The sequence below is a fragment of the Abrus precatorius genome, unplaced genomic scaffold, assembly GCF_003935025.1.
Source record: "Abrus precatorius isolate BTA unplaced genomic scaffold, Abrus_2018 Scaffold10, whole genome shotgun sequence".
In the NCBI taxonomy this organism is placed as follows: domain Eukaryota; kingdom Viridiplantae; phylum Streptophyta; class Magnoliopsida; order Fabales; family Fabaceae; genus Abrus; species Abrus precatorius.
Window position 1 is genome coordinate 33976122 of NW_020874292.1, and position 27075 is coordinate 34003196.

At 30.1% G+C, this 27075-nt stretch overlaps 2 protein-coding genes across 4 annotated transcripts; one reads left to right on the top strand and one right to left on the bottom strand.

Annotated features, from left to right (window-relative positions):
• Positions 1-15059: 15059 nt before the first annotated feature.
• Positions 15060-22659, bottom strand: LOC113866208 (DEAD-box ATP-dependent RNA helicase 17). 2 transcript variants are annotated; one of them, XM_027501099.1, is made up of 10 exons: positions 22131-22659; positions 21985-22057; positions 21788-21897; positions 20597-20740; positions 20203-20311; positions 19714-20063; positions 19548-19621; positions 18953-19257; positions 17603-17846; positions 15060-16204 (listed from the first exon to the last, which is right to left on the bottom strand). In XM_027501099.1, the coding sequence occupies exons 1-10, from the start codon at positions 22240-22242 to the stop codon at positions 15956-15958; spliced, it is 1770 nt and encodes a 589-aa protein (XP_027356900.1). In that variant the 5' UTR covers positions 22243-22659; the 3' UTR covers positions 15060-15955. The 2 variants fall into 2 exon arrangements, with proteins under 2 accessions (XP_027356900.1, XP_027356893.1); XM_027501092.1 differs by having other exon boundaries at positions 15778-16204; positions 21788-22057; positions 22131-22354.
• Positions 22360-25591, top strand: LOC113866225. 2 transcript variants are annotated; one of them, XR_003505036.1, is made up of 8 exons: positions 22360-22683; positions 22860-22953; positions 23803-23921; positions 24116-24166; positions 24408-24500; positions 24708-24765; positions 25201-25308; positions 25369-25551. XR_003505036.1 is itself a non-coding variant. In XM_027501109.1 (7 exons), exons 1-6 carry the CDS (start codon positions 22396-22398, stop codon positions 24762-24764), a joined length of 735 nt encoding a protein of 244 aa, XP_027356910.1. In that variant the 5' UTR covers positions 22360-22395; the 3' UTR covers position 24765; positions 25201-25591. The 2 variants fall into 2 exon arrangements, 1 of the variants encoding a protein (XP_027356910.1); XM_027501109.1 differs by having other exon boundaries at positions 24116-24199; positions 25201-25591.
• Positions 25592-27075: the final 1484 nt, after the last annotated feature.

Genomic DNA, 27075 nt, shown 5'->3' on the forward strand with positions numbered 1-27075 from the left:
AGATTGAGTATAAGAGTTTTTAAACTTATACTGGTGTAAGAAAATTATTTCCCATATATATATATCCTTATTTTTCAATATACATATCAATAGAAAAATTACGTTTCATAAAATAAAAAGCGACACATAGAATATACACATAAGCAATAAAAAGCAAGAAAGGAATTAGTAAAAGAAGCCATCGTGGTTGAAAACCAAGCAAACAAGACATGACACAACTAAACGCATAATCGTATGATCTTACAACCAAATTGAGGAAAGGTTAACTTCTTAGGCTATCTATTTCGCCATTTTGGGGAACAAAGTTTTGCTTATTCAGCCAGCTTAATTAAAAAGAAAAGGTTGTCTGCCATTACTAAAATCAACCCAAAGATATGCTGCCATCAATACTTGTGAATTGTGACAAATTAGAAGACATGCATATACATATTGCACACTTATAACTTGTAATTTAAGACTTAGCTATCAATGTTACATGTTAAATCCTTCCATCAAACCTTTCACCATCTAAGAATATTGGAGGCAAACAGAATGATTCCAACCCATCTTCCAATCCCGTTGCCTTAGCCACTCGACACGCCAATGGAATGATCCATGCATGTTAGGTATATATGCACATGGTTGTGCCCATAATGCCCACAAAGATCATTATCATTGATAACGAAGTTAATTAAAGTGCATGAGTTGTATATAATTAATTGCTCTTTAATAACTAAAATGTCCTTTTAATCTTAATTAACGAAGTTGCATGTCTTTGGTTAAGCTAATCATGGGATCATTAATTCCCACTAAACAAGTTTATTCCTCTAGGTCTTTTGTAACACCAATAAAAATTTTATGCAAGGGATGTTAGTGTTTCTGTAGACATGCATATCTACTTGATGGATCCACCCACACCGTTGAACACGAATTTTTCTAGTGTCCCTAAACTGCTGAATTTAGTATCTACCAAGAGAGAGAAAGAGTCAATTGGTGGGGTTATAGGACCTTACGATTTTTGTTTTCATTCTCATATATGCTTAGGGTGACAACACAGAGAGATTCTTGCTAGTTGTCCCGGGCACCAGCCTGGAATATTACTAGGAAAATCATAGTTGCTTCAAACAACGATATTCAATTTAGCTAATTGGTGCAACCCACTTTATAGGGGAATGACTGTAAAATTTCTGCAACTCAGTAATTATAGGGAAATGAGAAAGCTTTGAATGTTTCCCCCGTTTTTTTTCAATGAGTTAGTGGAATAGAAGTATACAATTTCTCTCGCGAAAAGTGATAAGTGTTAATTTTTTATATAAGAAAATCATGTTTAATTATCATTAAAATTTGAGTGTAATTAAACAGTACTCAAACTTAATATGTAGATCTTGTAATTAAACATTTAGAAATATGTACATGAGTTATGAATTTTGTCTATCTTGTAATAATCATTTAATCTTTTTATATTAAATTTAGTTTACAAAATTAATATTTTTTAACATAGTTCACAAACTTGTCAACATTATTATAACTTTTCTTTCCAAATCTGATAAGTCTTGAAATGAAAGGTCATAAATTAAAAAATAGTAAATATTTTTTTGTTAAAAATTATTTTGAAAGTATACTAAAAATCACAATAAAAACATATTAATAATATTTCTAACAATTTTTTTTTTATTTAATGTCTTAAACTTACTGCTCAACTTTTATCTTATTTTTTATTTAGCACAAATCTCTTTTCTGTCAGTCTTCATCAAATATTTATTAATAATAGAAAAAAGAATGAGTAGAAGGAAGGAGAAAATGTAAGAAAAATACTAGATATATTTAATGATTTTAATTTTGATGTACTAACAATAGAGTTCCATCTAATTAAAATGCATAATAAAAATGCTTTATAAATAAATTATTATAAAAGTTAATAACTGTTATGGATATATGATTAATAACATTGTAAAATTGTTTTGTATTAAAAATAAATTCATAATTGATGTTTAAGTAAAGTAAGATGCTTTTTTGTTAATAAGAGTTATTATTGGTGTTAATATGCATGTACATCATAGACGGAGAGAAACAGAGAAATGAGGTTTGAAGTTTAAAGATGGAGGCACTAAGGTCACCATCCAGGTGATTCAACAATATCTTGGAGTGAAGACTCAAGTGCTTTGGTATCATCCACTTATGAAAGAATAGACACAATGTTTTCTTTTCGTGGGTCCAAGTTGTGTTGGCACCATTAGAAAGGTGGGGTTCAATCAATCAATTTCCATTCCCTTCCTCCAATAGCTTGAAGATAAAGACTAGATTTGGATGTGATAAATCTTAGGCAAGTAATTCATGTGGATGTGTTTGTGTGTGTGAGAGGATTTTGCAATGTGACACCCTACCCGTCTATTATATTGCAGTATATAAAAGCTGAATGGACTCCTTTTTATCTCACCAACAACTACAGTCCAATTGCTTTTATCCCAAAGAGAAATTATACAAATACACTTTCTTCATTTTTTATTATTCTTTAAAATTTATTAAAATTTTTAAAATATTAAAAAACATTAATTTAAAAGAGTAAAATACACATAATTTGTGTTGTTTGCAATAAATTTTAATTAATAATAAAAAAATGTGTTAAAAAATATATTAAAAAGTGTATTGTTAGTATTACTCTTATCATAAATACATGATTTTATATAAGAATTTTAAAAGTGAAAGGGTAAATTATTTTCATATTTTTAAAATTTAATAAAATTTTATTAAATATTTTTATATCATTTTAACTTTTCTTAATTTATATACTGTATAAAAAGTTGAGAATAATTTATGTAATAAAAAATCTACAATATTATATAAATTAAGAAAAAATTGTGCAAGATAAAAAAAAGAAATAAAACTTCATAATTTTTTTAAAAAAAAGTATAAGTGTAATTTGACCAAACAAAAGTATGGGATAAAGATTTTTAAATTAAGCTACAAACGGAAAAATAAACGCAGCTCAAAAAATAGGATGAGAAACTTAAAGATAAATGGATCGTCAAAGGCTTACAGCCTGGCTTATCTCAAATTTAACTCCTAATTTTATATTTAGTATATTTTAGTTTTTAAGAAGATATTATCTTCTAATTAGTTTTTTAAGGCTATACATTTAATACAATTAATTGAAAAATTAGCTAAAAGCTAAAATGAAACTTTCAATAAAAAAATGATTATGCCGTGTTTCATAAATTAGTTTACAAATATAAAATAACATATACATACACATACTTTTATAATTATTACTTTAAAATTTATATTCTCAAGTTCACGTAAAAAAATTGTATTAAATATTAAATAATTAATGTAAAATATATTAAAACATATGCTACTTGGCCTCACTCATTATGATAAGACTTAATTATTGTTATTTTATTATTATAAATAAAATAAATCTATCATCTATCATTCTATAACAAATTAGCAATAATATTATGATAAAAAGAGAAATTTATTAAAATAATAATAAAAAATTTAAAAATATTATATGTTATAAACCCAAATAGCGTATAAAAAATGGTAAAAGCTGAGATTATCAAACACCTTTGTTTTTATCAAATAAGCTTATAAATTAGATAAATAATGTTATAAATTAAATGTCTTCTTAAACATGCTCTAATCAAAATTTTTAAAAAATAATAAACATATTTTTTATAATAATTTCAATCAAACATGATTTATTAAATTAATTAAAGTATGATAATTTTAAAAACTATCTAATTAAAAAGAAGACTTCGGAAATTTTCTAAGTCTAGCACTCATTAATTTGAAGATTTAAACTTGTAGATTTATATAAAGGTTTAGCTTTTTTTTTAAGGTAAAAAAAGGTTTAGTTAAAGTAGTTTCTTTTAAGTTAAATCAGAATTTTAAAAAATAAAGGTAAATCAAGTTAAACTTTAAAAGATTATTTTTAGGGGAAAAGGATATTGGATTAAAGTAGCCCAATGATTCTTATATCTAAAGGGGGATCTTAGATCCAGAATGAGTAATACAAGTATGTACTATTTGATAAACACAGATTACAAGGTACACTTACTTTAATTTGCTCAAATTAACAACTCTAAATTTTTAATTAATTAATTAACTTCTGGTGTGCCTTAGCTGTATCTGAGATTGTCAATCGGAAGAGTACCCTTGCGATTGGACATAGGACAATTGTGTCACTACATCGTTGTTGCTACTGTATGTGATTGAACATTAGCCTACCATCCCTCTAACTACAACTTTTCCCTTCAATTTTACTGTTCGGTGTTAAGGATTGAAAAGGAGGGAGAGGATGTGTGGTAATAGGATTGTGTGGATGATGGGGATAGAAAAAAAGAAAAACCAAATAAAAGAAATCTAGAAAAAGAGAATGAAAAACTCTCATATAAGAGAGGAACACCCCTTTTGGATGTAGAAATTGTTTTATGAGCTTTTGCCTCACTGGTGAAAGAATGGATATTTGCATATTGAATTGAATCAAATTTTAGATAAAACATTATTTCAGTTCATAAACATTTCCAGGTTAAATAACACTTTCGTTAAGTAAATAAGTTACATGTTTAAAAATAGGCTACACATTTGTTTACAATGAAGTCCAACCTTAGTAAATATGTCGTCATCCCTATTCACGAGTATACATGGAAGCATACACATGTAGTTGTTTTATTTTATTTTTTCTCTTTTTTATGGCTATATATCACACATTTACTTGGTGGTTTAAGAAAAAACATTTTTGCTTTAAAAGAAAAAAGGAATTTTTTATCTATAAACCTAATCTGAATTGTTCTATTGGATCTATTACACATATGTTCAAAGACATAATGCTATATGGATGTACCAATTACGTAACAGCAACCTTGTTAATTATTAACCCATTTCTTTAGAGATGATAACTTTTCATGTAAAAAGCCAACAAATTACCAATTGTCCAATTGATTCCTAACATACCAATGAATAGACCAAGTAATAAAAAATAATAGATCTACCCAGCAAGAACATGACGAATGTAATAAACAAATAAACTCTGCCACAAATAGTATATCTATTTGGTTCCCAAAATTGTACAGTGAACTTGAGTACAAAATCATCCATGGAGCCCTTACAAGCAAGCAAGAAGCGTGATTCACGGAACAAGTAACTGCTAGAGGGAACCTTACTTAGCAAGTGTCCCTATTTAATAAATATTAGCCTTAGAAGGCAGCAATGTGTCTTCTGTTTATGTCTTGTATGTTAGACCCCCCACGCATCTCTTCTTTCAAATTCTCAACACCCCCACTCACTTGGTTTCATCTAAAACAATAAAAGGTTAAAAAGAAATAATCAGTTCTTATTTTTTAAAACTAAGTAAATATTTACTGATATTTTTATAATATGATTAAAGAATTGAAAAATTTATTAAAAATATTTTTAATTTTTTAATAGGAAAACCCTTAAAGAAACAAAGGACAGAAGTTAGGGTTGCAAATTGATTGTTTGCTGTCACCGACAATTTAACAAACTACCGAAGAAGAATAATGCATCTACCTTTCCTTCCTTAGCTCCACTCTGCAATAAACAATTGTCATGCGATTATGGACTTGGCATGGGGTTGTGATGATTGATGATTTTTTAATTTCATCACCTCCGTTTCTATGGAATACTTTGAATTTTGAATCCTCACACTCCAATCAATCACTGACGCCTTCTTGCAGAACATCATTAGATCACCTTTTCTTGCTTTAGTTACAGCTAGTATTCTTTTGTATATATTAACCGTAGTCAATATTACTCTTTAATTTGTAATATAAATTAAACCTTTTTCATTTGGCTATTATTGCTTTATTTGTTTTTAGCGTTTAACAAAGAAATTGTGCGCAATGAGAAATAAGGAAGAAAATGTCCTTTATTTTTCGATAAAGAGATTGTACTATTTTAAGAAAGATTCAGTTAATACACATGGATTCTACCCAAGAAATAATCTTATTTGCTCAATATCAATTTTTTTTATCAGATAATTCACTTTTTTCTTTTGAAAAATTTTATTTATATATATACACACACATGTATGTATCGTGAGTTCATCTTTATTTTAAGGGAATACTTCTGGATGCATGCATGCATAAGAAAAATAAAATATCACACACAATATCAAATTTTTGATGATTTAATTACCTTTTTTTATATTATGCCCCTCATTTTTTAACATTGTCATTCATCTTCTGAGTTTATGAACGATATTTTTATATGAAAAAAATATTTGTCTTTCATTTTAGGAACAATAATATTTATACATAATTTTTTTTTATCTTATCAAATAAAAAAAAGTTTCTTCCTCTTCAATTTGTTTTCTCAATTCAACTTATACATGCTCTTATGTAATCTTTTTTGATTTTTTACTTTTTCCTACCTTTTTTTAATTCATATCTGTACCTAGCCTGAGTCAAGGAAGGAAAATGCATGTCAATTTGTTTGGAGGCTGTAATCTCTTTATTATAATATTATATCCTGTCCCTACCAGAGAGAGATTACAAAAGAGTTTGAGACTTGTAACCAGATCAATAACTGCTAATGTGGTAGACATATCAGTGGCTTCTTATAGTGCCATTGGTTTCACTTTCACACTAGTTCACATGAGTAATTTAGAAGTCATAAATTAGGATGAAGATATAGAGGCAATGATCAGATTGTGATTGTAAGTAAATATGCAGAAACAATATTTTTATAGATCGAAATATCAATACAATACAATTGCAATAATTGTCATATTCAAACCTGCATTATTATGATTACAGTAAGATTCACAAGCACCAAACACATATTGCTATTAGTACTAAAATACTAACCAATGAATGCTATCTCAATAGCTGCCAAACCTACAATAGTATGATTTTATTCACTGTCATAAACCACAGAAAATTTAAATCGTAGCTACAAGAAGTAATAATCATGCATGTATCAGTTTACAGCAAAACTTCAGCCCTCTTTTCCATATCCATCAAGGATTATTGGTCCCCACCACATCTGTATTGGAGGCTGGAATTAAACTGTACAACTTACTGTTAGCATCTAACATTAAGAGCAGTTTTATCCGTATACCGATATCTTTCTTTTCTTTTTCTTTCTTTCTCGTTTCTTTAATTTTGGAAGTTATTACTTAAGAAAATAATTAAGATACGTTTTACCAAATAATTTAAAGTTAATGTTGTACACAAAATAAAAATTAGTCAATTTCAAATGAAAGTTTTATTAAACTATAATGTGACCAAATCGTATATAGGAGTTAATACTAGACTTTAAAGATACCATACAAAAAATTTAAGAGTATTAGAAATAAAAATATTAAAATAAATGTATAATCACAAAAAATATACGATTAAAAATGATTATATACAATAAAAGATTAGAATAACAACTATTAATAAAAAGATGACAGAATATCACTTAATTAGTTTATATATAAATAAAGAACGCCTCTTATACAGATTGATAAAGAAAAAAAATCAATAAAAGGAGACTAAAAATAATCTTAAAAAGTCATATGATAAAAAAATATTTGAGAGTTTACTTTTTTTAACCAAATTCAATAGTATTATTTAATCTGTGTTCAAATATCAACTAATAAAATAAAACTCTGTTATTGTTATATTGCCTTTAAAAGAAATTATTTCAAAATACGCTTGATAATAATTTTTTAAAAAGCAGCGTAAGAATATGTTAAGGTTACTCTAACTCGCGTCGATCGAAACATTTTGTATAACTTATTTAAATTTATAAAAAAAATTATAAATTATTTTAACTTGTTTAAATAATGGTTAAAATTAATAAAATTTATTGAATAAATGCTTAATTAATCTATTTATTTAGATATATGCATAATCAGTATTAGACTGATTATACAAAGAATAAACTGGCCGGTAATTAGCCTCTTCCATCATTTTAAACATACATGATAGTATGATTTGCAATAATGTAAAACCCTTTCAGAAAACGTGCATATATGAAAACTTAGACTGTAATGAAATTTTTTTTAGTAAATATCTTTCCATTCGAACAAATAAATCTTTGGTTTACAAATTTACATATGTTCAAAAATAAAATAAAGATTTAAATAAATTTTTATTTTTATAAAAGTTTTTATATTTAAAATTGGTCTTTAAAATAATTTTATTAAAAATAAATCTCTAACAAATTATATGAGTAACAAAAATTAGTAATTGCTATTGATATCTATTAGTTAAGTGCTAAGCTAATTAATGAAAATTTAACTTTGTATTGACACATAAAATACATGATAAACTTTTATCTTAGAACACATAATATTCAAAAATATTTTAATTTAAATGATTTTTAGTCCTTACGAAAGTTTTTGTGTTTGGAATTAATCTTTAATAAATTAAGTGAATAAAAAATTAGTATTTATTATTAATTTATGTTAATTAAGTATTATGTTGAATAATAAAGTTTAAATTTAATGTCATTACATGTTAAAAACTACACAAACCCTTAATTATAACAATTAATATAACATTTTTTAAGTGATAAGAACCCTAAATTTTAATGACCATGTATAAACATAGTTAAACATCTGTTGATAAGAGTTTTTCATTTTATGGCTACTTGTAGGTGAGTTATGTGAAGAAGATTAGTTGATGGAGAAAGAGCAAATGAAGTTCAAGTGACGTTATTGAGCTAGTGATTAGGGTAATAATATATTGAGTAGGATAATTGTGAGCTAAATAGGATAACATATAATATATTAAGTACTTAATATGTGATAACGTTGAATTCAAATTTTGATAGACAACTCAATACTTAATAGATAAAAGTTAATGAAAATTTTTTGTTTAATTTGTTAAATATTAAATTTTAACATTTATTTATGATTAAATTAAACACAATAACTTTTATAGCAAATAAAAAATTTACTCATGTTCTATTTTAAAATATTTTTAAGTACTGTATATTGACTAAATTAAATGTCGCCCACATGACAATCTTGAGTTTAAAATTTTTTCAATTAACTTAACAAAAGTTAACAAGAAAAACTAATTTTTTTAATCACTTAATTTGTTTAAAACTAAATTTTAACATTGTTTTTAACAACTGATATTAGATATAAGATCTTTCACAGGATTAAACAAATTCAAGCTTAAAATAAAATAACAACCATGTATAAACAGGTATATATACAAGAGGTAAGCTATTAACAATATTGTAAAATTTCTGTCGTATGGCAGATTTAATAAATTCATGAAATTCAATATTTTAATATTTCTGATAATTAAAATTAGAACAATGAAATGGAAATTTTACTACTTGGGCCAAGATTCCTAATTTCACATGATATGTATGTAGTATTTAATATATGTATCATGACGTTGACTAATTTGGTCTTTCAGGTTATATGTCGGCTTTAGGTGGGGTGTGGCATCACTTCAAATAATACCATTATCATGTGTACAGCCTCCTTCTTGTTTTTAAGGCCATATTCTCCCCATTGATCACTTCACGTTCAAATGTTGCACAGAGGCTTCAGTATTAGAAGAAAACAAGTGGCCAATAACCAAGTGATAATGAAATATGCTTATTCATGGATACAACTCCCCTTGTATGTTAGCATTTCCGTTGACAACGATAACACCTCTTGGTTACTATAGGGATCATAAAGATAACTTAATGCCATTTATTCATTTCGAAATGTTGTTTAACTTTTGTACCTACTTTCGGGTTAATAGTTTCCAGCCATTATAATGTCCAACAAAAGGTCAGCTTAAAAAAGGGTCCAACATAAGGGCTAATAATACTGTTAATTAGCATCCTTATTAACTATGCGCTCATTCAAAACCTTGCATCTTTCTGTGGAAAACATCCTAAATCATTAGCAATTATGAGAACCATCATGAATCATTATTTATCTATTGGAAAATTTGTTACGGGACAAGCCAGCAAAATATAGTTAAGAGTGTGTTAATATGTTGTGCTCATAGGCCTCTTTTTGTATTCCAAATGTAGAGGCTAATTGTAGGTTACTTTGTGGTTATAAATTACAATAAAAAGCTAGACAAGTATTCAATATTTGATGGTAAATGATCATTTATTTCAGTGGAAATGAATAATCATTACTCGTGCATGTCAACTTCCCACTTGATATGATGTTGAGAATATTATTTGATGATGTAACATTCAAGGGCATTTCAAAGAGTTTATGAGAAGCTATGATAAAAATAACTTATGTCTTTTACAATATTTTTTTTACATTATTTTAGCCAAATTTCAATATAAATGAATAAACTAAGCAATTTTTACATTATTATAATAAATTTTATGATTAAATTTATGTTCATGAAACTTCATGTAATAAGAGTTGATTAATTAACTACTCAATTACATTATTTATGTAAACATATCCTTACTGTTCAATCATAATCAAGATTAAAGTTTTAATACTTTTTGACTTTTAAGAAACAAAAACAAAGTTAAGTGGCATCTCTGCTTCCAAAAGAATTAGTCAAGAGTCAAGTATGAGATTAAGGCAACGTTGCCATTCAAAAAGTAAAGGTTTTTTTCTATTTTTTTTTTTTGTGAACGAAAAGTTAGTTAAAATTCAGGAAAAGGGATCTCCTCCGACAGAGAGGACCTAATGTGGGCCGTGATGGCCGTGATAATGGGCCTACAACTTCGAGATTGTATTTATTGAATTGAAACCATTTCTGCATTTATTGAATCATGACAAAAAGAAAAAGTGCTCTAGCCTACAGAGATTGGGATCCGTCAATTTACCCCAAATGTTTGGAACTACACAACGGTGGATTCATGTTGTGTATGCATGGGTTAAATAATATTTAATTGTTTTATTTTTTTATAAAGTATTTTAATAAGTTATATCTTTGAGTATATTAAAAAAAAATGAAAGTAATAATTCAAAACATGAGGGAGTATGTTAGTAATTATAAGTTTCAATATTCACTTATTTATTTATTTAAAAAGTACGTTAGTATTTTATATTTTAAAAAAATTACAAACTAAGTTATAACTTGTTAATATAATACGAGTGTACGCTATCAATATCTCTTATCATTTAGCTTGTTTACAAACTAAATGGTGTGAAAAATAAAAAGACAACAAAATTTGAAATTAGGTGTTTTTTCTTTAAGTCCATTTTAAAAACAATTTTGAAGTGTAAATTCTGTACCTAAATCTTCTTGTTTTGCTTAATGAATTTCTTATCCTTCCATAAACTCAGGAGGTTCAAATGTGTAACTATTTTCATGTTTAACGACAACAAGCATCTTTCAAATTGCTCACTCTCTATATAGAGAGAGTATACATATTAAAATGGTTAAAGTGAGATAGACAACCATTAAATATACTTATAAAGAGTTAAAATTAAAATATCAAGAATGGTTACGTGATCATCGATTAATGTTTAATACATCGATCCTGTTTCAACATCCGAATATGCAGTATTTAATGGCTACACCCAATTTGCTGGTAATATTTTTAACAAATGTGAACGTGAAGTTTGTTTCAAACCAGAAAAGGCAACGGGTTAATTTTGAAGAATCCAAACGTTGTATGATAGTCACATGAAAATGTTGAATTATTGACCCTACAAAACCATGTGCATGGAGAAACAATGAATTCGGTGGAGCTGAAGGAGTACCACAATGTCTGCAATATAAGGCTGAAGATTATTCTTAGATTAACTTTTAAACGACAGCCTCAGCAACATGGTTGCTTAGATTCACAACCCTATGCTTCTAGTTATAGTCCTTCTTCCGTAGGCTTGAAGAAATGGTAGACCTTCACCCACCTCGTTTCCTTGCACGGCTGTCCAAGAAACAACAAACACGGCATTAGCAACTGTTGTTACAATTAAGGAAATAAATGCAAACAAGGTAAGGCCAAAAAATCCTTTTTGAGTCTAAGGCATATTTATTTTTTCTTACATACAAAGGTCACAATGAGGTCTAAATTAACCTACTACTATCTCATGCAAATTATCCAACTGTGCCTTACCACATTGTGTTGAGATGTGAGAATAAAATACTACATTAATTAAAATTAGGAAGAATCAAGAGCATATATAAGTATGATAGATCGTTATTAGCATGAAATTTTTTGGATTATGTCTAAAAACAAAATCCCAAACTTATAATTTAAATGACTAAAATGAATTTTATTTTATTTTTTTGTGTGAGTATGAAATGCAGTTTTACGTTCTGTACAGAGATATATATCCCAAGTCTCAGTCCTGCAAGCAACCAAGACTGGTTGTATGGCAGCAGTGAAAACCAAGCCAAATGCACCGAGTTGTGGTAATTAGTTAGGAAAATTCTTTAAAACTACAGGTTCCATTATTCTAAAATATAGAGTAAACATTTTTTTTTCATTATTTCAAGCTATAAGCATAATTCCTTTCTTGAAAAATACGTCATTATTGCAGTTATTTACTAATGATATAAAATATTATCATTTTGATTTATTACTTTTTGCATGAATTGAATCCATTAAATATATAGGTTCACAAAAGAGTATTTTAATATATATATATATATATATATATATATATATTACCAATTTTATCTCTTAATCATGCAAAACGTCATCAAATTAATTCTAAAGTAGGACCTCATTACACTAATTTCTCTTGATCTGATAAAGAAAGAGTAAATTTATGACACTTTACACTGATATCTTTTTGAAACGAACTAGATATCAAATTATTGAGGAAATTTTTTACAATTTAACAGTCCAACCATGCCCAATCAATGATAAAAAAATAAATAAACATGTTTTAAAATTTTACATAATAAACGAAATAATAAATAGCATACTGATATATATATTCATAATTAAGCAATATGACTTCATCCAAGTTCAGCAATAGTCATATCGACATAATATGCATACGTTAATAAATATATTTTGCATTATATAATTAATATTCGGTTTATAATATATATATTTAAATTTATTTCATCCTACCCAATTTAGGGCTTTTTTATGTTTTTTAAAAAACAATTTCGTAAAATAATATTCTTTTAAAATATATTCCCTGGTTGAGACTTTTTGCTATGTCAGCACCTGTTTCATCTACTGTATAGATGAAATTAATTTTTTTTAGTTAATTTTATATTCAGACAAAATTATACAATTATGTCACGTGTCATTATCGAATAAATTTCATATGGTACATAGACGAAAATTAAAGGATTGCACTATGTGTCATGTTAATCCAACAGTAAAAACTTACTTTAGAAAAGAAAGAATGAGTGCATCCAAAAAAAATATCTACTGTTAATTAATAATAGATATTTTCACATTTAATACTATTAAAATAATTTATTTGTTAAAAAATAATTAATACTTTTTACCCATTTTTCATATGCACCCATTTAGCTTTATTTGATGTATTTTCACGTTTAAATAAGTGTCACGTTGAACAAAGCATTCTGGTGCATATAAAAAATAGATAAAAAACATTAATTGCTTTTGAACAAATAAATTACTTTAATTATATTAAATGTGAAAATGACTATTATTAATTAACAGTAGGTGTGTTTTTCGGATATATTTATTTTTACTCCTCTGAATTAAATTTTTATCATTAAATTAGTATAATATATGACGCAATTCTGTGAGTTTCATCTATATAACAAATAAAATTTATCAAATGATAACACGTGATACAATCGTATAAATTTGTTTTCACTAAATATGAAATTTAATTAAAAAAATTAATTTTATCTATACAGGTATTGACGTGACAAAAAAAGTCATAGACAAGAAATATGTTTTCAAAGAATATTATTTTAAGAAATTATTTTTTAAAAAACAAAAAAAAATACAAATCCCCCAATTTAGACTAGTTGGAATTTAATATAATTTTTAATATTAAAGGGTTAAATAAATTTTTAAATTTATTCAAATATTTTTATTATATTTGATTGAAGTAAATAGAATATGCTAGAATATGTATACCTTCAATGTGGGGTGTAGCGGCTGAAAACTAATTCTTGGAAAGACCTTATTAACCCACCCAAGGAGGACGAAATGGTGGTAGGAACTGTCAATGTTGTGGGTTTTGCTGCAGGTACCTTAAGGGGAGTGCCCCAGGTTTGGGTAATTACGGCATAACAAAAGAGAGAAATACATTTTAAGACAATTACTGGTAAATATAATTATTTCTTTGCAAAGCATGGATCAATACGAAACAATTAACAAAAGCAGTAGAATTAAAGTTGCTCTAAAAAGTCCACTCAAGACAAAGTGTGTAAGTAACTTAAAAAGATAGAAGTTAATGCAAAAGTCAAAATGCTATTTTCAATTTTGGAAAAAGAATGTTAATTTTTTTTAAGCATTTTTTTTTTATATATAGATACTCTAAAATTTAATTTCAGAACTTCACTCCTTTTGCAAATATTAAATTAAGGTTAAATTATTAATGAAAAGCACACCCTAACTTTTATTTAAGTTAAACCTAAGCCATTTATTATTTTACTTTCAAGCATAATGAAAATTTGATTTTAAAAAATAAATATTATTATATTTTAATGTTTGAGAAAGTGAATGATAAAAATAAACTAATAAATGATTAAATAAAATTAACAAAGGGCTAGGATGTCTTCTTCAAAAAATATGTAAAGTTTAAGAATTAATTAAAAGAAAATGTAAAATTGAAATTTTTTTATTTAAAAAAAACTCTTTCTAATAATGAAAACAAACATGCTCTTAAAAAAAAAAAAAGAATATGCCCTTCATATTTGTTGTCCAGGTTTTTTATTTCGTGGTCAAATGCATTCGTCAACTGCATATGAATTCATGTCAACTTTTAATTATCAAGTATATCCCTCGTATTGAATTCATATTTACTTGCTTTTAAACACACTAAATTGCAACAGTTCTGACCAGTTATAACAGTCTGCAATCGATTGAGCGTTGTTTTATTGTTGCTTTCGCGAGTTCACTGATGACAATACCTCCTAAAGATAGTAGGGATTTGTTCTAAATTGTAACGATAAAATCAGAAGTAAACCCCAAACCGCCAAGAGCCGTAACTAAGTTAATGATTTTAACCCTTCTTATTCAATAAATCCCATTCATGATCATAGTGCTTCATCATTTTCCATTTCAATGTCAAAATAACTTAGCGAACCAAAATAACAACCCAAGTGACATGAGGAATCCAACTAGGAAATATTGACCAAATAACAACTGAATGAAAATTCAGTCACATTTTCGCATACCTGTCTTGTGGCCCAAATGATCATGTTGGCGTCATTCTTGAGAATGTATTGGAAAGCCGGTCTGATACCATTTGATGCAATAATCCTATAACTCTAACCACTGACTTAGCTAATAAGTTGACTTTCCATAGAAGCTATTAAATACATTGTAGCCAAAGCTAGGCTAAAGTTTTGAACTGGAATTTTACAGTCAAAAGAGAATGTCCTTGTGAATGTGAACCCCTGACCCTACCACCACCACCATAAAAAAAATTATACTTTATATAAATATCACACTATAAAATATTAACTAACAGTATACATGTTAGCATGAAGCATCTGGCTTAATGTGCCGGTTAGAAATTTGGCTACAGAAATGAACGGCGAAGCAAGGCCTTGTCGCAACATGGTGTTGCCTCATCTCAGGTCGTTTATGCTTTGCTTTGAGAGGAACAAGAATAACAGATAATGATATATTTTTTATATTTGGTTGAAGAGATAATGAAGAGAAGGAATAGAGGAAAGTTCACCTCCAAAAACAAAATTCAAATTTTCTTTCCTCTCATTTTTCCATCAATTCAAAATTCAAATTTGTTTCCTTCACTTCATTTTCCTTAGAACCAAACAACGGTTAGTGACCGCATTGTTGATACTGTAATCTTCTGGATTCTGGTCTCACTGGATCCATACTAGTCACCATTTGTCACAATCGTTTTGTTTCAGCAAAATTGTAACATCAGCCATTTTCATGGTCTGTTGCATTACGTCACACTCGCAATTTTTCTCCTTTTGGACAACCCTTTTTTCTTCTCAAATCTCTTTCTCTTCTTAGTTTGCTTTTGCAACGACTTTCCAACTAAGGAGGGTTGTTGTTTCAATGCGAAGCTTTTTGCTACATGCCCCAAGTGAAGTTTCTTGATCATAAATATTCTTTTCAGCTCACCACGATGGGCTGTGTAAGCACGGACCCAAGAGCAAAATGCCTTCTTGGCAAGTTCATCCATCTTGGGCTGAAAAGAATAAGGCAACAATTGGTTTAGGAATACACAGAAGCAACAAGAAAGACATCATGTTTAGCGAAATCTTAAGGAATATACCAGGAACCAAAATTAAAGAGGCAGGGGGACATAAAAGCAGAAGCAGATTGCTCTTCATATTCCTTGATGGTGTGTGCGCGCTTAACTGGTATAAGGATAAGGATTATTGCACACTACAGAAGCATCATTCCTTTACACATTTCAATATTAAACTATTCATAAGCTTTAATTTAATAGCATAACAAACTTATGTCTAATTTTCCTCTTCAATACATTGGAGGTGTAACTGGGTAGGAAAGGGAAATGAGAAGACTGATGAAGGATTGAACCTCCAACATCATCACCACTCCCAAGTCTTGAAAACTTTGGCCAATGCAAATTGAGAAACTAGCTTTTTGGCTAATTGCCCATTCTTTTGCAAAGGATCAATGGCATAATTAACTATGCACTATGGAGAAATAAAAGAACTGGGAGATATGGCAGGAACAAGTAGGCACGTAATTAAACTCAAATAATCAATCTAAACAAGTTTCTCCAAATTATGCTGTTAATTCCCTCCAATTAAAACTGATCATAAATCCTGTTATCAGTTTTATGCACAATAATAACCAAGTCTTAACTCACCAGTTGCAGTTGGCTACAGGGATCAATTGAAGCCATTGAGATTTATCAAAACAAAAATTTAGAGAATCCATTCATTTTTTTTATGGTAGTTCTTAAGTTTTATGGGGTCTTCTACTCTACGTTTCATTGGATTATCTTTCACTTGACCCAATTTCTTGCTTGAGCCTCTATTTAACCAAATCACCTTGGGTAAATTTCCATCATCTTCTCATTGGCTCAGCATAGTGGTGGACTGGGACAGGGAACTACAGGGAAAAAAAAAGACTCTAACCTTGATTGGAAGATTCTAAAGAGAAAAGTGGGGAGGCATTACCCTCAAAGCCTCAACTCCTTCCCCTCCCTTGAATTATGGTCATTTTAAATTAAAAGATGTAAACCCTAATTCACTCTACTTTAACTTCAACCCCAAACAAGGATAGGATAAGAAAGTTCCCTTTCTTTCCACACTTCATTTCTCCAACCTTCCCTTCCCTGTGCACATACAGAAACACATGGCAAAAAGGACAAAGGCAAATCTATCCATCATTTTGTTTATTGATGGTTTGCAAGTCCTATTGCTTAGTAGATGCACAAAACCAATGTGAAAGGTTTCATTGTTTTCAAAAGTTACAAATTCTAAGAATCCAGTGATAATGATTCTGTAGTTAAACTTCGATGATGTGTTTTCCCAGTCAAAAGAGGATTAAAAGCTACTATGAGTTTTCTTAAAAATTATTCAATCAGACAGAACACACACACACTAATCACCTTGGATATGATGAAGGCTTCAAGTGCCTTCTGGAGAGAAAGAATCCAGGGATGTGAATCTATGAAAACAGGCTTCTTTATGTTGTTGTGTCCATACAGTGGAAAATAATCCAATGTTTTGAGGAGAGGATACTCTGTGAGTGAGACACCATGTTTCTCCAAGTCCTGTAAATAGTCTATTTCAACTGGTTGCAGAAATAACAATGACTCTCCTCTTTCACCCAGCCTAGCAGTTCTACCAACTCTGCATCATGAATTCATGATAAATCAGAAATAAGATAGTATTTTAAGTTATATTAGAATATTATAATTCTAAAAAATGAACCCAGAAGATGTCTAGTAAAAATAATAATAATAAAAAATAGTAATATTATAGTTCTACTAGGTAAGATATCGAGTGAAGCAAGCGTCACTTACTCATGGTTAAAACCAAGCTTAGACTTGTAAAAATAGTACCTTTAAGCTTCTAAAATAGTAATAAAAAAAAAGAAGCTTCAAATTTTATTACAAATCTTTGTCGCATAAAAACAAGCAAAATATTGCTTAAAACTTAAAAGCATTACAAGCAGCATTTTTACATTTTCATTTTTACAGTCGAACCTTTCTAGGCTATTTTTCTTAGAAACATTTAACACTGATAATTATGATATGAGGATTATTCCATGATACTAATTTTTTAGTGCTTAAGGAAAGGAAGATAAGATTGCTATTGCTTCTAATGCTTAAGAGGCTGAGGTATTAAATCTCTCACACACATCCTAAAGAAATATTATGAACTAAAAGATATAAGAATGACCTCAAGGGAAACATGAGGTTAATGATGGAAAAGGTTCTAAATTTATATTTTGAGATTAAATCTTGATACAATTCAACTTTGTATTCAGATCACATTTTATCATGTTGATCTCCAAGCCATTATAGACAAGACTGATTTGCCCAGCTGAAACTTCTATTAAATTATTTACTTTGATGCATAATTTTGAGGTTAAATTATATTTGAATGTTTAAACCTTTATCTATTATTTAAGGAAAATTTTAATGTATCCATGTGTCAATACTCCTTTCAAAGACATTGCTCATAATTAATGTGTCTGACCTTTCTCTAGACCCTGCTATGGTGGGAGCTTCATAGGAACAGGCTGCCTATTATTGCTCATACTTGTTAAATGCAATTGACGGACCCAGTTTTCTCAAAAAAAAATTATAGGTCATACAGACTGTATAAATTGGTCCATGCATTTATGAAATAAACAATTCCCCTATCCTCTCCCAGCCCCCCCCCCCCCCCTCTCAAGCCACAAATAAAAAAAAAACGACAAAAACCAGCCAAACAAGCAAACGGGTAGATACCTATGGACATATTCAGTAGCTTCCCCAGGAGAATCATATTGTATGATACATCTAACCTTTGGAAAATCCAATCCTCTAGCAGAAACATCAGTGGAGAAAAGCAAGGCAGATTTCTCAGTTTTAAAGGCCTGAAAACTGGTTCTCCTGTCCTCCTGTTCCATATTACCATGTAACCGAAAAGTCTTACATCCAAGAAACATCTGTCTGATCCCTTTTTCTGTTTGTGGATCAGAAGAGAATTGGAATTCACTTAACAATGAATAGTGAAAATCTACTGCATCACATGTTGAAAAGAATACCACAACCTGTAGAATCATGAGATGAGATGAAAGATGTCACTTATAAAGCATAATATGACGAAACATTTTTGTCCTTACCCTCTTACCTACACATTTTTGACAAAATTAAATCAGAAATATCACATCATTCATTGGTGATACCATTATACACCAATTGACAAGGCAACAATTTAACCATTGAAAACAATGACGACAGGAATGTGTACAGTGCAAAATATACTAATTCCAGACTGGCGAAGAAATATATTCAAGGAATATAGGCAAGAAAAGGGGCTATATATTGAGTGAAGCCATACCTTTTGTGAAGGTTCCCTTTCAAATAGATGCTTTAGAATTGAAAGAAGTACAGGAAGCCGTGAACCACAAGGCACTGCATAGCAATTCAACTAGGAATTCAGGATCTTAACTTAAAACACCGTCAAATTAGTAAGCTCATTGAAGAAATTTCTAATTATCACCTACCTTTCATGTATCTCTGAATCAACTGTGTGGGCACTTTATAATCTGCAACTGTTGGCATTTTACTAGAATACTTCTCTTCACTGTCTTCATCAGATTCTGAATGATCAAGGCTTTCAATTGTTGACATTGGTTCCACTTTTTTACCATCAAGACCAATCATCACTGGATTGTCTAGACTAATTTTCGCAAGGTGGTTCACTTTCTCATTTAAAGTGGCAGACAATAGCAAATTCTGTCTTTGAATTTTAGACTGCCTTGGAACTTTCTCTTGGTCATCATGCCCAGTTTTCCTTGAACCTAAAAGATCTAGTATTTCCTGTATATCTTTACCAAACCCTAATTCCAAAATCCTGCAAAAAACATACGTCATGCTAATTCATTAATAAGAAAATATATTTCAAAGAAAACACTACATTGAGAAATCAGTACCACATTTACTACTATGCCAAACATGGCAATTTCCATTGCAGCAAAAGGTGTAAGCCATACCTATCGGCTTCATCAAAAATTATCCAGCGCAAATTTGTGTGCAAGAAAGATGATGTGTTCTTCAAGTGATCTAAAAGTCGCCCAGGAGTTGCTATAAGAATTGATATGCCTAAAATAGGAACCACAAATGTTATAAATTCAATCAACCGAAGAAGCCCTACTTTGACCTTCAGACAAGAGAAAGGACAAGTGCAAAACTCAAAAACTGTTTGTCATCATGACATAGCTTTTCTGTGATAGAAAAATTTTCTTTTTCACATCCAAAAATACTGAGGAAATCTCTTTTCTTCCATAAATTCATTTCCATCATTTTGTTGTTAACAGCTAGTAAAGAACAAACTTCAAAGGTGAAGTCATAAAAGAAGTATGGATGATGAATATACAAGATTTTTACCTTTGCGCAGCCTGGATTTTTCCTTTGATCTATTTTCACCACCCATAATGTATCCTGGAACAATCCAGTGAAACCGGTGCAATAACTTCTGAAGAATTTCATAAACCTGCAAGCATAGCTCCCGCGTCGGTACAAGAACCAACGCTATTGCCGATAAATCAATTAAATTTATGATTAGTAAGAGAAATGCTTTTTATGAAAAGAAAGAAAATAATGTTTTGACACTGTACAGCAGTGAAATTGATATGGTAGACAATATTTCATTGAATACAGTTTGGCATGCATCATGACTGCTCTTTAGATTCAATATTATCGAAAATAATTAATGTGTCATCACCTAACAGTCTAAACTTATGAGAAAGTTGTAACTTGTAACTTAACAAGTGAGCGGGACTTCAATCCTTGCCATCTTTATTCTTCTAAAAAAAAGTTGAGCAACAAACGTAGGGTGGATATGTACATTGCGAATGCTTCAAGGTCAAAGGGCTCCAGTATGAGGGTATTTAATGGAATGAAGTGGTATCAATAGAATCAAATATTAATGGATGGAGTGGTATTTAATGGGATGAATTTCATCCCTTTCCATTAAAAGTCCTCACTTTTGTTCACCCCAATTTGGAGGGTATGTGATGGAATCCTAATTGATTTTATATTTATAATTATTAAATTATCAACATGTCTTTAACCCATATTCATAAAGTTTAATCTCACTTTTTCACTAGTTTATATCATATGGTAATATAAGAATAAAAATATTATAATTCATTCCGCCCCGTTTGTTATCCAAACAATGAAATGAAAGTTTTCTTCCATTTTGTCGTAACATATGCAAACAATAGAACGTAATATTTATTCTATTATATTCCCATTCCACTCCATCATCTTTCAGCAATTCAAACACGGCATTAGAGTTTGTTGGCCATTAAAATCCAAACTTCACATATGGCAAATGAATGCAAGCTACTTAACATACAATGAAGTAAGTGTAAAATATGAATATACTTCATTTAATCCTATTGTTTATTGAAAATATCATTTCATTATCGTATCAGTTATCATTACATGAAAAGTAACATAACAATGGAGTGCAAGTAGCATATAAAAATGATCATTCTCAAATAAGATAAGTAATGAGAAGCTGAACGTACAGATTACAGAAAGGAACTAAATAGTGTTAAAAAGAAAACACACCAAACGTTCCATCAGTGCGCTGGATTCTATTATCAAAATTCTGCAACTGATTAACAATCGGAGCCAGGTACGCAACAGTTTTCCCAGTGCCCGTTGCAGCATTTACCAGTCTATAATTTCTCATTAAAGAACCCAATAATACTAATACTAATAACAGAGTTATAGCATTAAGCACAAATAATAATAATAAAGGATACGCATGACGCCCGGAGAGAATAACAGGAATAGCTTGAGCTTGCACCAACGTTGGAACTTCAAACCCCATCCTTTCTGTGAGAAAAAAAAAAGTTACACACACTCAATCGACCAACCAAAAATAAATAATAAATACAAATAAATTTACCACGAAGTTGGTCACATAAAGTGGGATGAAGGCCAAGGCTGGAGAAGGAGCAAGACGCAAAAACATTGTTTGCTCCTTCACTTTCACTGTTGCTACCCTTCTTCGCCCCCATTCTTTTGTTCGTCCTTTCTCTCTTCTAACCCAAGGTCAAGGGTTTATCAAATTTTACACTGGGCCATGTATTTTGCTGGCCCAACAAACTCACTGAGGCCCATTAATTTGAACTAATATATGCCAGGCTGGCAAGTGTTGAACGGTGGTGAACATGGGAACTTCGGACGAGGTTGTCGAAATCGAGAGTTTGGAGAAGAGTTTGTTGGAGGAGAATGGAAGAGATGAAGAAGAGGTGCTCTATGCGGCGTCGTTTCGTGAGATGGAAGGCAATTTCGTCAAGTACCAGACGCTGCAGTGGGTACTTTACTCCGTTTTGCTGATATTGGCTTGGGGCATTGGGCTTCTCATGTTGCTTTATCTCCCAGTTAGGAGGTTTATTCTTAGAAAGGATATCCTTTCTAGAACCCTCTATCTCACTCCAAATGCCATTGTATACAAGGCAATTTATGTTCCTATTTTTCCTTTTTTTTCTTTAATTATATTAATAATGAAATATGATATTTAGTGCTATCATTGCATAAGATATGATCCGTAATATCTTGTAACTTTTAATAATAACTTACTATACGAAAATCGAATTATTATTTACATGTTACATGTGTTTAACTAGCTCAGGCTACGAGGCCGGTACCGTTTCCGTGTTTTGGAGTGTTGAAGAAAGAGAAGCATGTTTTGTTGCATTCTGTGGCAGATGTTGTGGTTGAACAAGGTGGGGTGTTTCCAGTTTTGTTTTGAATTTTACTTTGCTATGTTGGGTTCGCGAAATTGGATGGAATGAAATTAACTGATTCTGGAGTGAATATGTGGGAATCGGTTCCTAATGTTTACAAATGGTGCAAAATGAACCCTTTTCTATGTTAACCATTAAGCCGAGAGATTGTGACATAACATGCACATCACATGACCTATTTCATAGTGGAAGGTCAGAATCTCGGTAACTGGTTATGAGTCTTATTTGATAACACAAGCTTATAACTTATTTAACAACTTATAGGCTTTTTTTCTTTCAATAAGCTGGCTATTAATATTTTCTTTCATTTTTATCCTTAAGCTTTTAAGCAATTTCCTTTGACACAAAATAACCGTAACTCTTTCTTTTTAGTCATTTAACTAAGTTTTCAACTACAAATTATAAGTTTTCAACTAACTTATGAGTTACTAGCTATAGACCTTCAGATAATTTTTTAAAACAGAGCCTATGTGCCTTTAACTGCACTATATTTGTTAGCAATTGATGGTTTTTATGTATAGGATACATTTTTTTACTATTTCTAACAATTAGGGATTGATTTGTTTACATTCAAACTATGGGAACTGACTGATACTGATTAAAACATGACCCAAATATTAAGGGGGTAAAGTACATTTTTCCTGTCCTAAAAATATCCCAACAATGAAGTAGTAACGTTATTCCATTTAGTTTCACCCTATTCTGTTTCATTATACACCATTGAATTCATACTATCCATTTTCTTTTAGGTTTTATTTCTTGTTATAATTGTTTTCATGGTCCTATGGTTTTCAGTTCTAGTACCTGATTCATTATATCTATTCATAGGATACTTGCAATCACTATTTGGTGTCTATTCTCTTAGAATTGAAAATGTTGGAGTTAGAAGGCCACCCAGTGATGATGTTAAAATCCAGGGTGTTGCAAACCCAAATGCTTTCAGGAAGGTAACCGTGTCTGACCACCCTCTGCCCGTCTTTCTTTCTCTCTCTCTCTCTCTCTCTCTCTTTCTCACACACACACACATTCAAAAACAAAACCATCAATAAGAAATTTCCCTTTCCTTATTTTCTTCTTTCACGTCAAGTTGACAACTTTGGTTGTGTGGAACTGCTCTTTGCATTGCTTCCATTCTTTTCAGGCTGTAATGATGCGTCTATCAAACATGAGAAATGAGATTTTGTCAAAGCAAGTTTCTACGCTAGAAGATGTTCCACATCTGATGGTAGGTCATTCATGAGTCCTATGTGCTGGGAATAAATCTTTTAAATTTTGTTCCTGTTTTTTCTCTGTCTTTCTTGCTTCTAGGTGACCAATAATTGAAGTCATTACCTTGGTAAACCTTTATAGTGCTTATAACTGTCATTTGTTCATGTTGGTTACTTATAGTCTTGATCTCTCCCTCACCCATTACTGTTTTTATTCGCTTCTAGATGTCGCAGTCAAAGTCATTAAAACATGATTCTACTCCATCCGGAGAGTTGCTACTACTGCAGAAACTAGAGGAAGTTGGAAGCTCTGTCAAGGTAGAAAGTAAACAGGAGATATAGCATTGTTATTTGTCAATGATTAATGGCTTTAACTTCAGGATGAGAAGAAATGGAAAGTTTAAAGTGCCCTAAGATAGAAATGAAATAAAAGTAGAGAGGAAAAATGAAAAAGGATTTAGATGTATATTTCTGGAGTTAATATTATTCTTTGGGCTAAGAACGTGTGCATATTTTTCACTGCAGAGAATACAGACTTTATTTGAGGAGCAACAATCTCAAACAACAGAATCCATAGATTGAGGTTAGTCAATTTTATGTGAAAATAGAATTCCTATAACCTTTTCTGCAGTATTTTAAGTTGCTTTTTTATTAAGCATTACCGTACATGTGTTTTTTTATTCAGTGAAATTGTGCTTTAGCTTATGCATTATACGCAAGTATTTGATATCTACCCAAATGAATTGGTTTGTTGACACCACCATTACAAAATTGGTTCTCTTTTATTGCATCTTTCATGTTCTTGTTATGTGATTCCCTTGGATGCATGTAAACATTTGGTTTTACATTCAAGGGCTTGTTTACATTCATGTATAAGTCAATCTTACAGAGACTCGTGTAGATAGAAGAAAGTTGATGACTGGATTTACATCAAAATCAATTTCTAAATCTGCCCGTTCCTGCATTTTCATATGATTTATGAAAGTATGCTAATCTTGGGTTTGGACACATGATGCAGGGTGTGTAATGGTAATAACAATCAATATCTTCTATGGCAACTCTGATCCAAGTCCAACAAATATTACTGCTAGCAGTCCCTAAAAGTGCATGTTGACACGTTCAGCAATATTGCTAGCTATTCGTTTAAGTTAGTATCCCGCTGCGTTCATGTACGCCTTACATTTCTGTTTGTATAGAAAAAGTTGTATACCTTGATTGTCATGCTGTTTGAACTATCTAGCCATGAATCATCTTCATATTTTTAATGTATACGAAGTATTGATTCATTTTGCTTTAATCCTTTTTATTTTAATTTTTTCTCGTGTAATACAGAGGATGGGAATCTCTTTGGTATAGTTACTTCTGGTTGTTTCCCTAGAGTTCTATTGAAGAAAAAACTTTTTTAGTACAGTACATTGACACTTAATCTTTTTATTTATCTTTTATCACCTGAATGAACAGTATAATAATATTAGGATTAGAAAAGGAAATAAGTTAGACCGACTAATAGGATTCATGATTTAGCTTTTATGAGTTAGTTTTTTTAAAGTTTAATTAGACTTAATTTATTTAAGTAATATAATTTATATTTTAAAAAAACTTAATTAATTGAATAGAATAGAATATTATATTAAATAAATTAAATTTTAAAGTAAATAAAATATTAAATTAGATACTTTAATTTTTTTAAGTTAATGATTATCTTTATTACATATTGAAAAAAAGAAAACACTATTTGTCGGAATCTTGTGTTATTGTTATTTTACTTATTTTATTTTGTGATTTTTTAGCTTTGTATCCTCGTCCCATTAATAGTGTTAATGTAATTAGCATATTTTGCTAAAATTTTATGTTAATCCAAATAAAATCATCTACGTTACGAATAAAAATAAAATTGATGGAAGTAAAAGAAAAGAGTTCTTGAATTATCAATGAGATTCACATACTTACTTTTGTTACTTGGAATCTATCATGGGAGAATCCAGATTCTTTACAGTTTTGGTGCCAACTGCTTAAGCAAAATAAACAAAAAAGTGATTTTTCACTTAAACCTTAAAATTCGCTTAAGCAAAATTAAAAATTTCACTGAAAGATAGACGAAATAGAGTGTCAAGGAGAGAGAGTGCAGGGTTTGTTGGTTGGGTGGGGTGGGGCAGAGGGAGAGAAGGGAGAAGGAGATTGAGTGGGAAGAGAAAGAAGATGGCTGGGTTGGAAGGAGAGGGAGAGGGGGAGGAGTGACAGAACGGGAAGGAGAAGGGTGGGTAAAAAGGAAAAAGGGGCCGAGTGAGAGGACCATACAGTTGGCACCAAAACTGCAGGAAATCCGTATTCATGGGAAGGCACTGAGTTCGGGAGCTGGCTGAGTGTTATTAAAAGGTCTGAGTGAGAGAGGAATGGTGCCAAGTTTATAATGACACTTAGTCCCTGTTGTCCGTTCTTGGGTTGCTGATAACCATACATATAGAATACAACTTGATTGCCTTTTTGCTTTTAATTTTTTTAGTTTTTTAAGAACTAAAGATGCTGAGAGTTAGGATGTTTTTTATTACATTTTTGTATTTTGTTTTTCTGAAAACAATTTTCCAAAGTTTTAGAAGGGGGTGAGAGATGGGGCAGCACAAGAAAAATGAGTTTTAGAAATTTGATTCTTTTCCTTTCACTTAAAAAATTTTGCATCAGATTTTGATTCTTATTTGTTGAAAAAACTCATTATAATTTGACCATTTTAAAAAACTAGAAACACCGTCACCATGCTAAACACACTTATGATTTCCATGGTTGTTATCAACCTTAAGCAAGGATATCGCAATCGGTTGACCAAAAAGAAAAACGACCAGATTGCTTTTACTAATATCAGTTCAGCCCAAAACTGCTTCCGTTGCAGATACCGGGT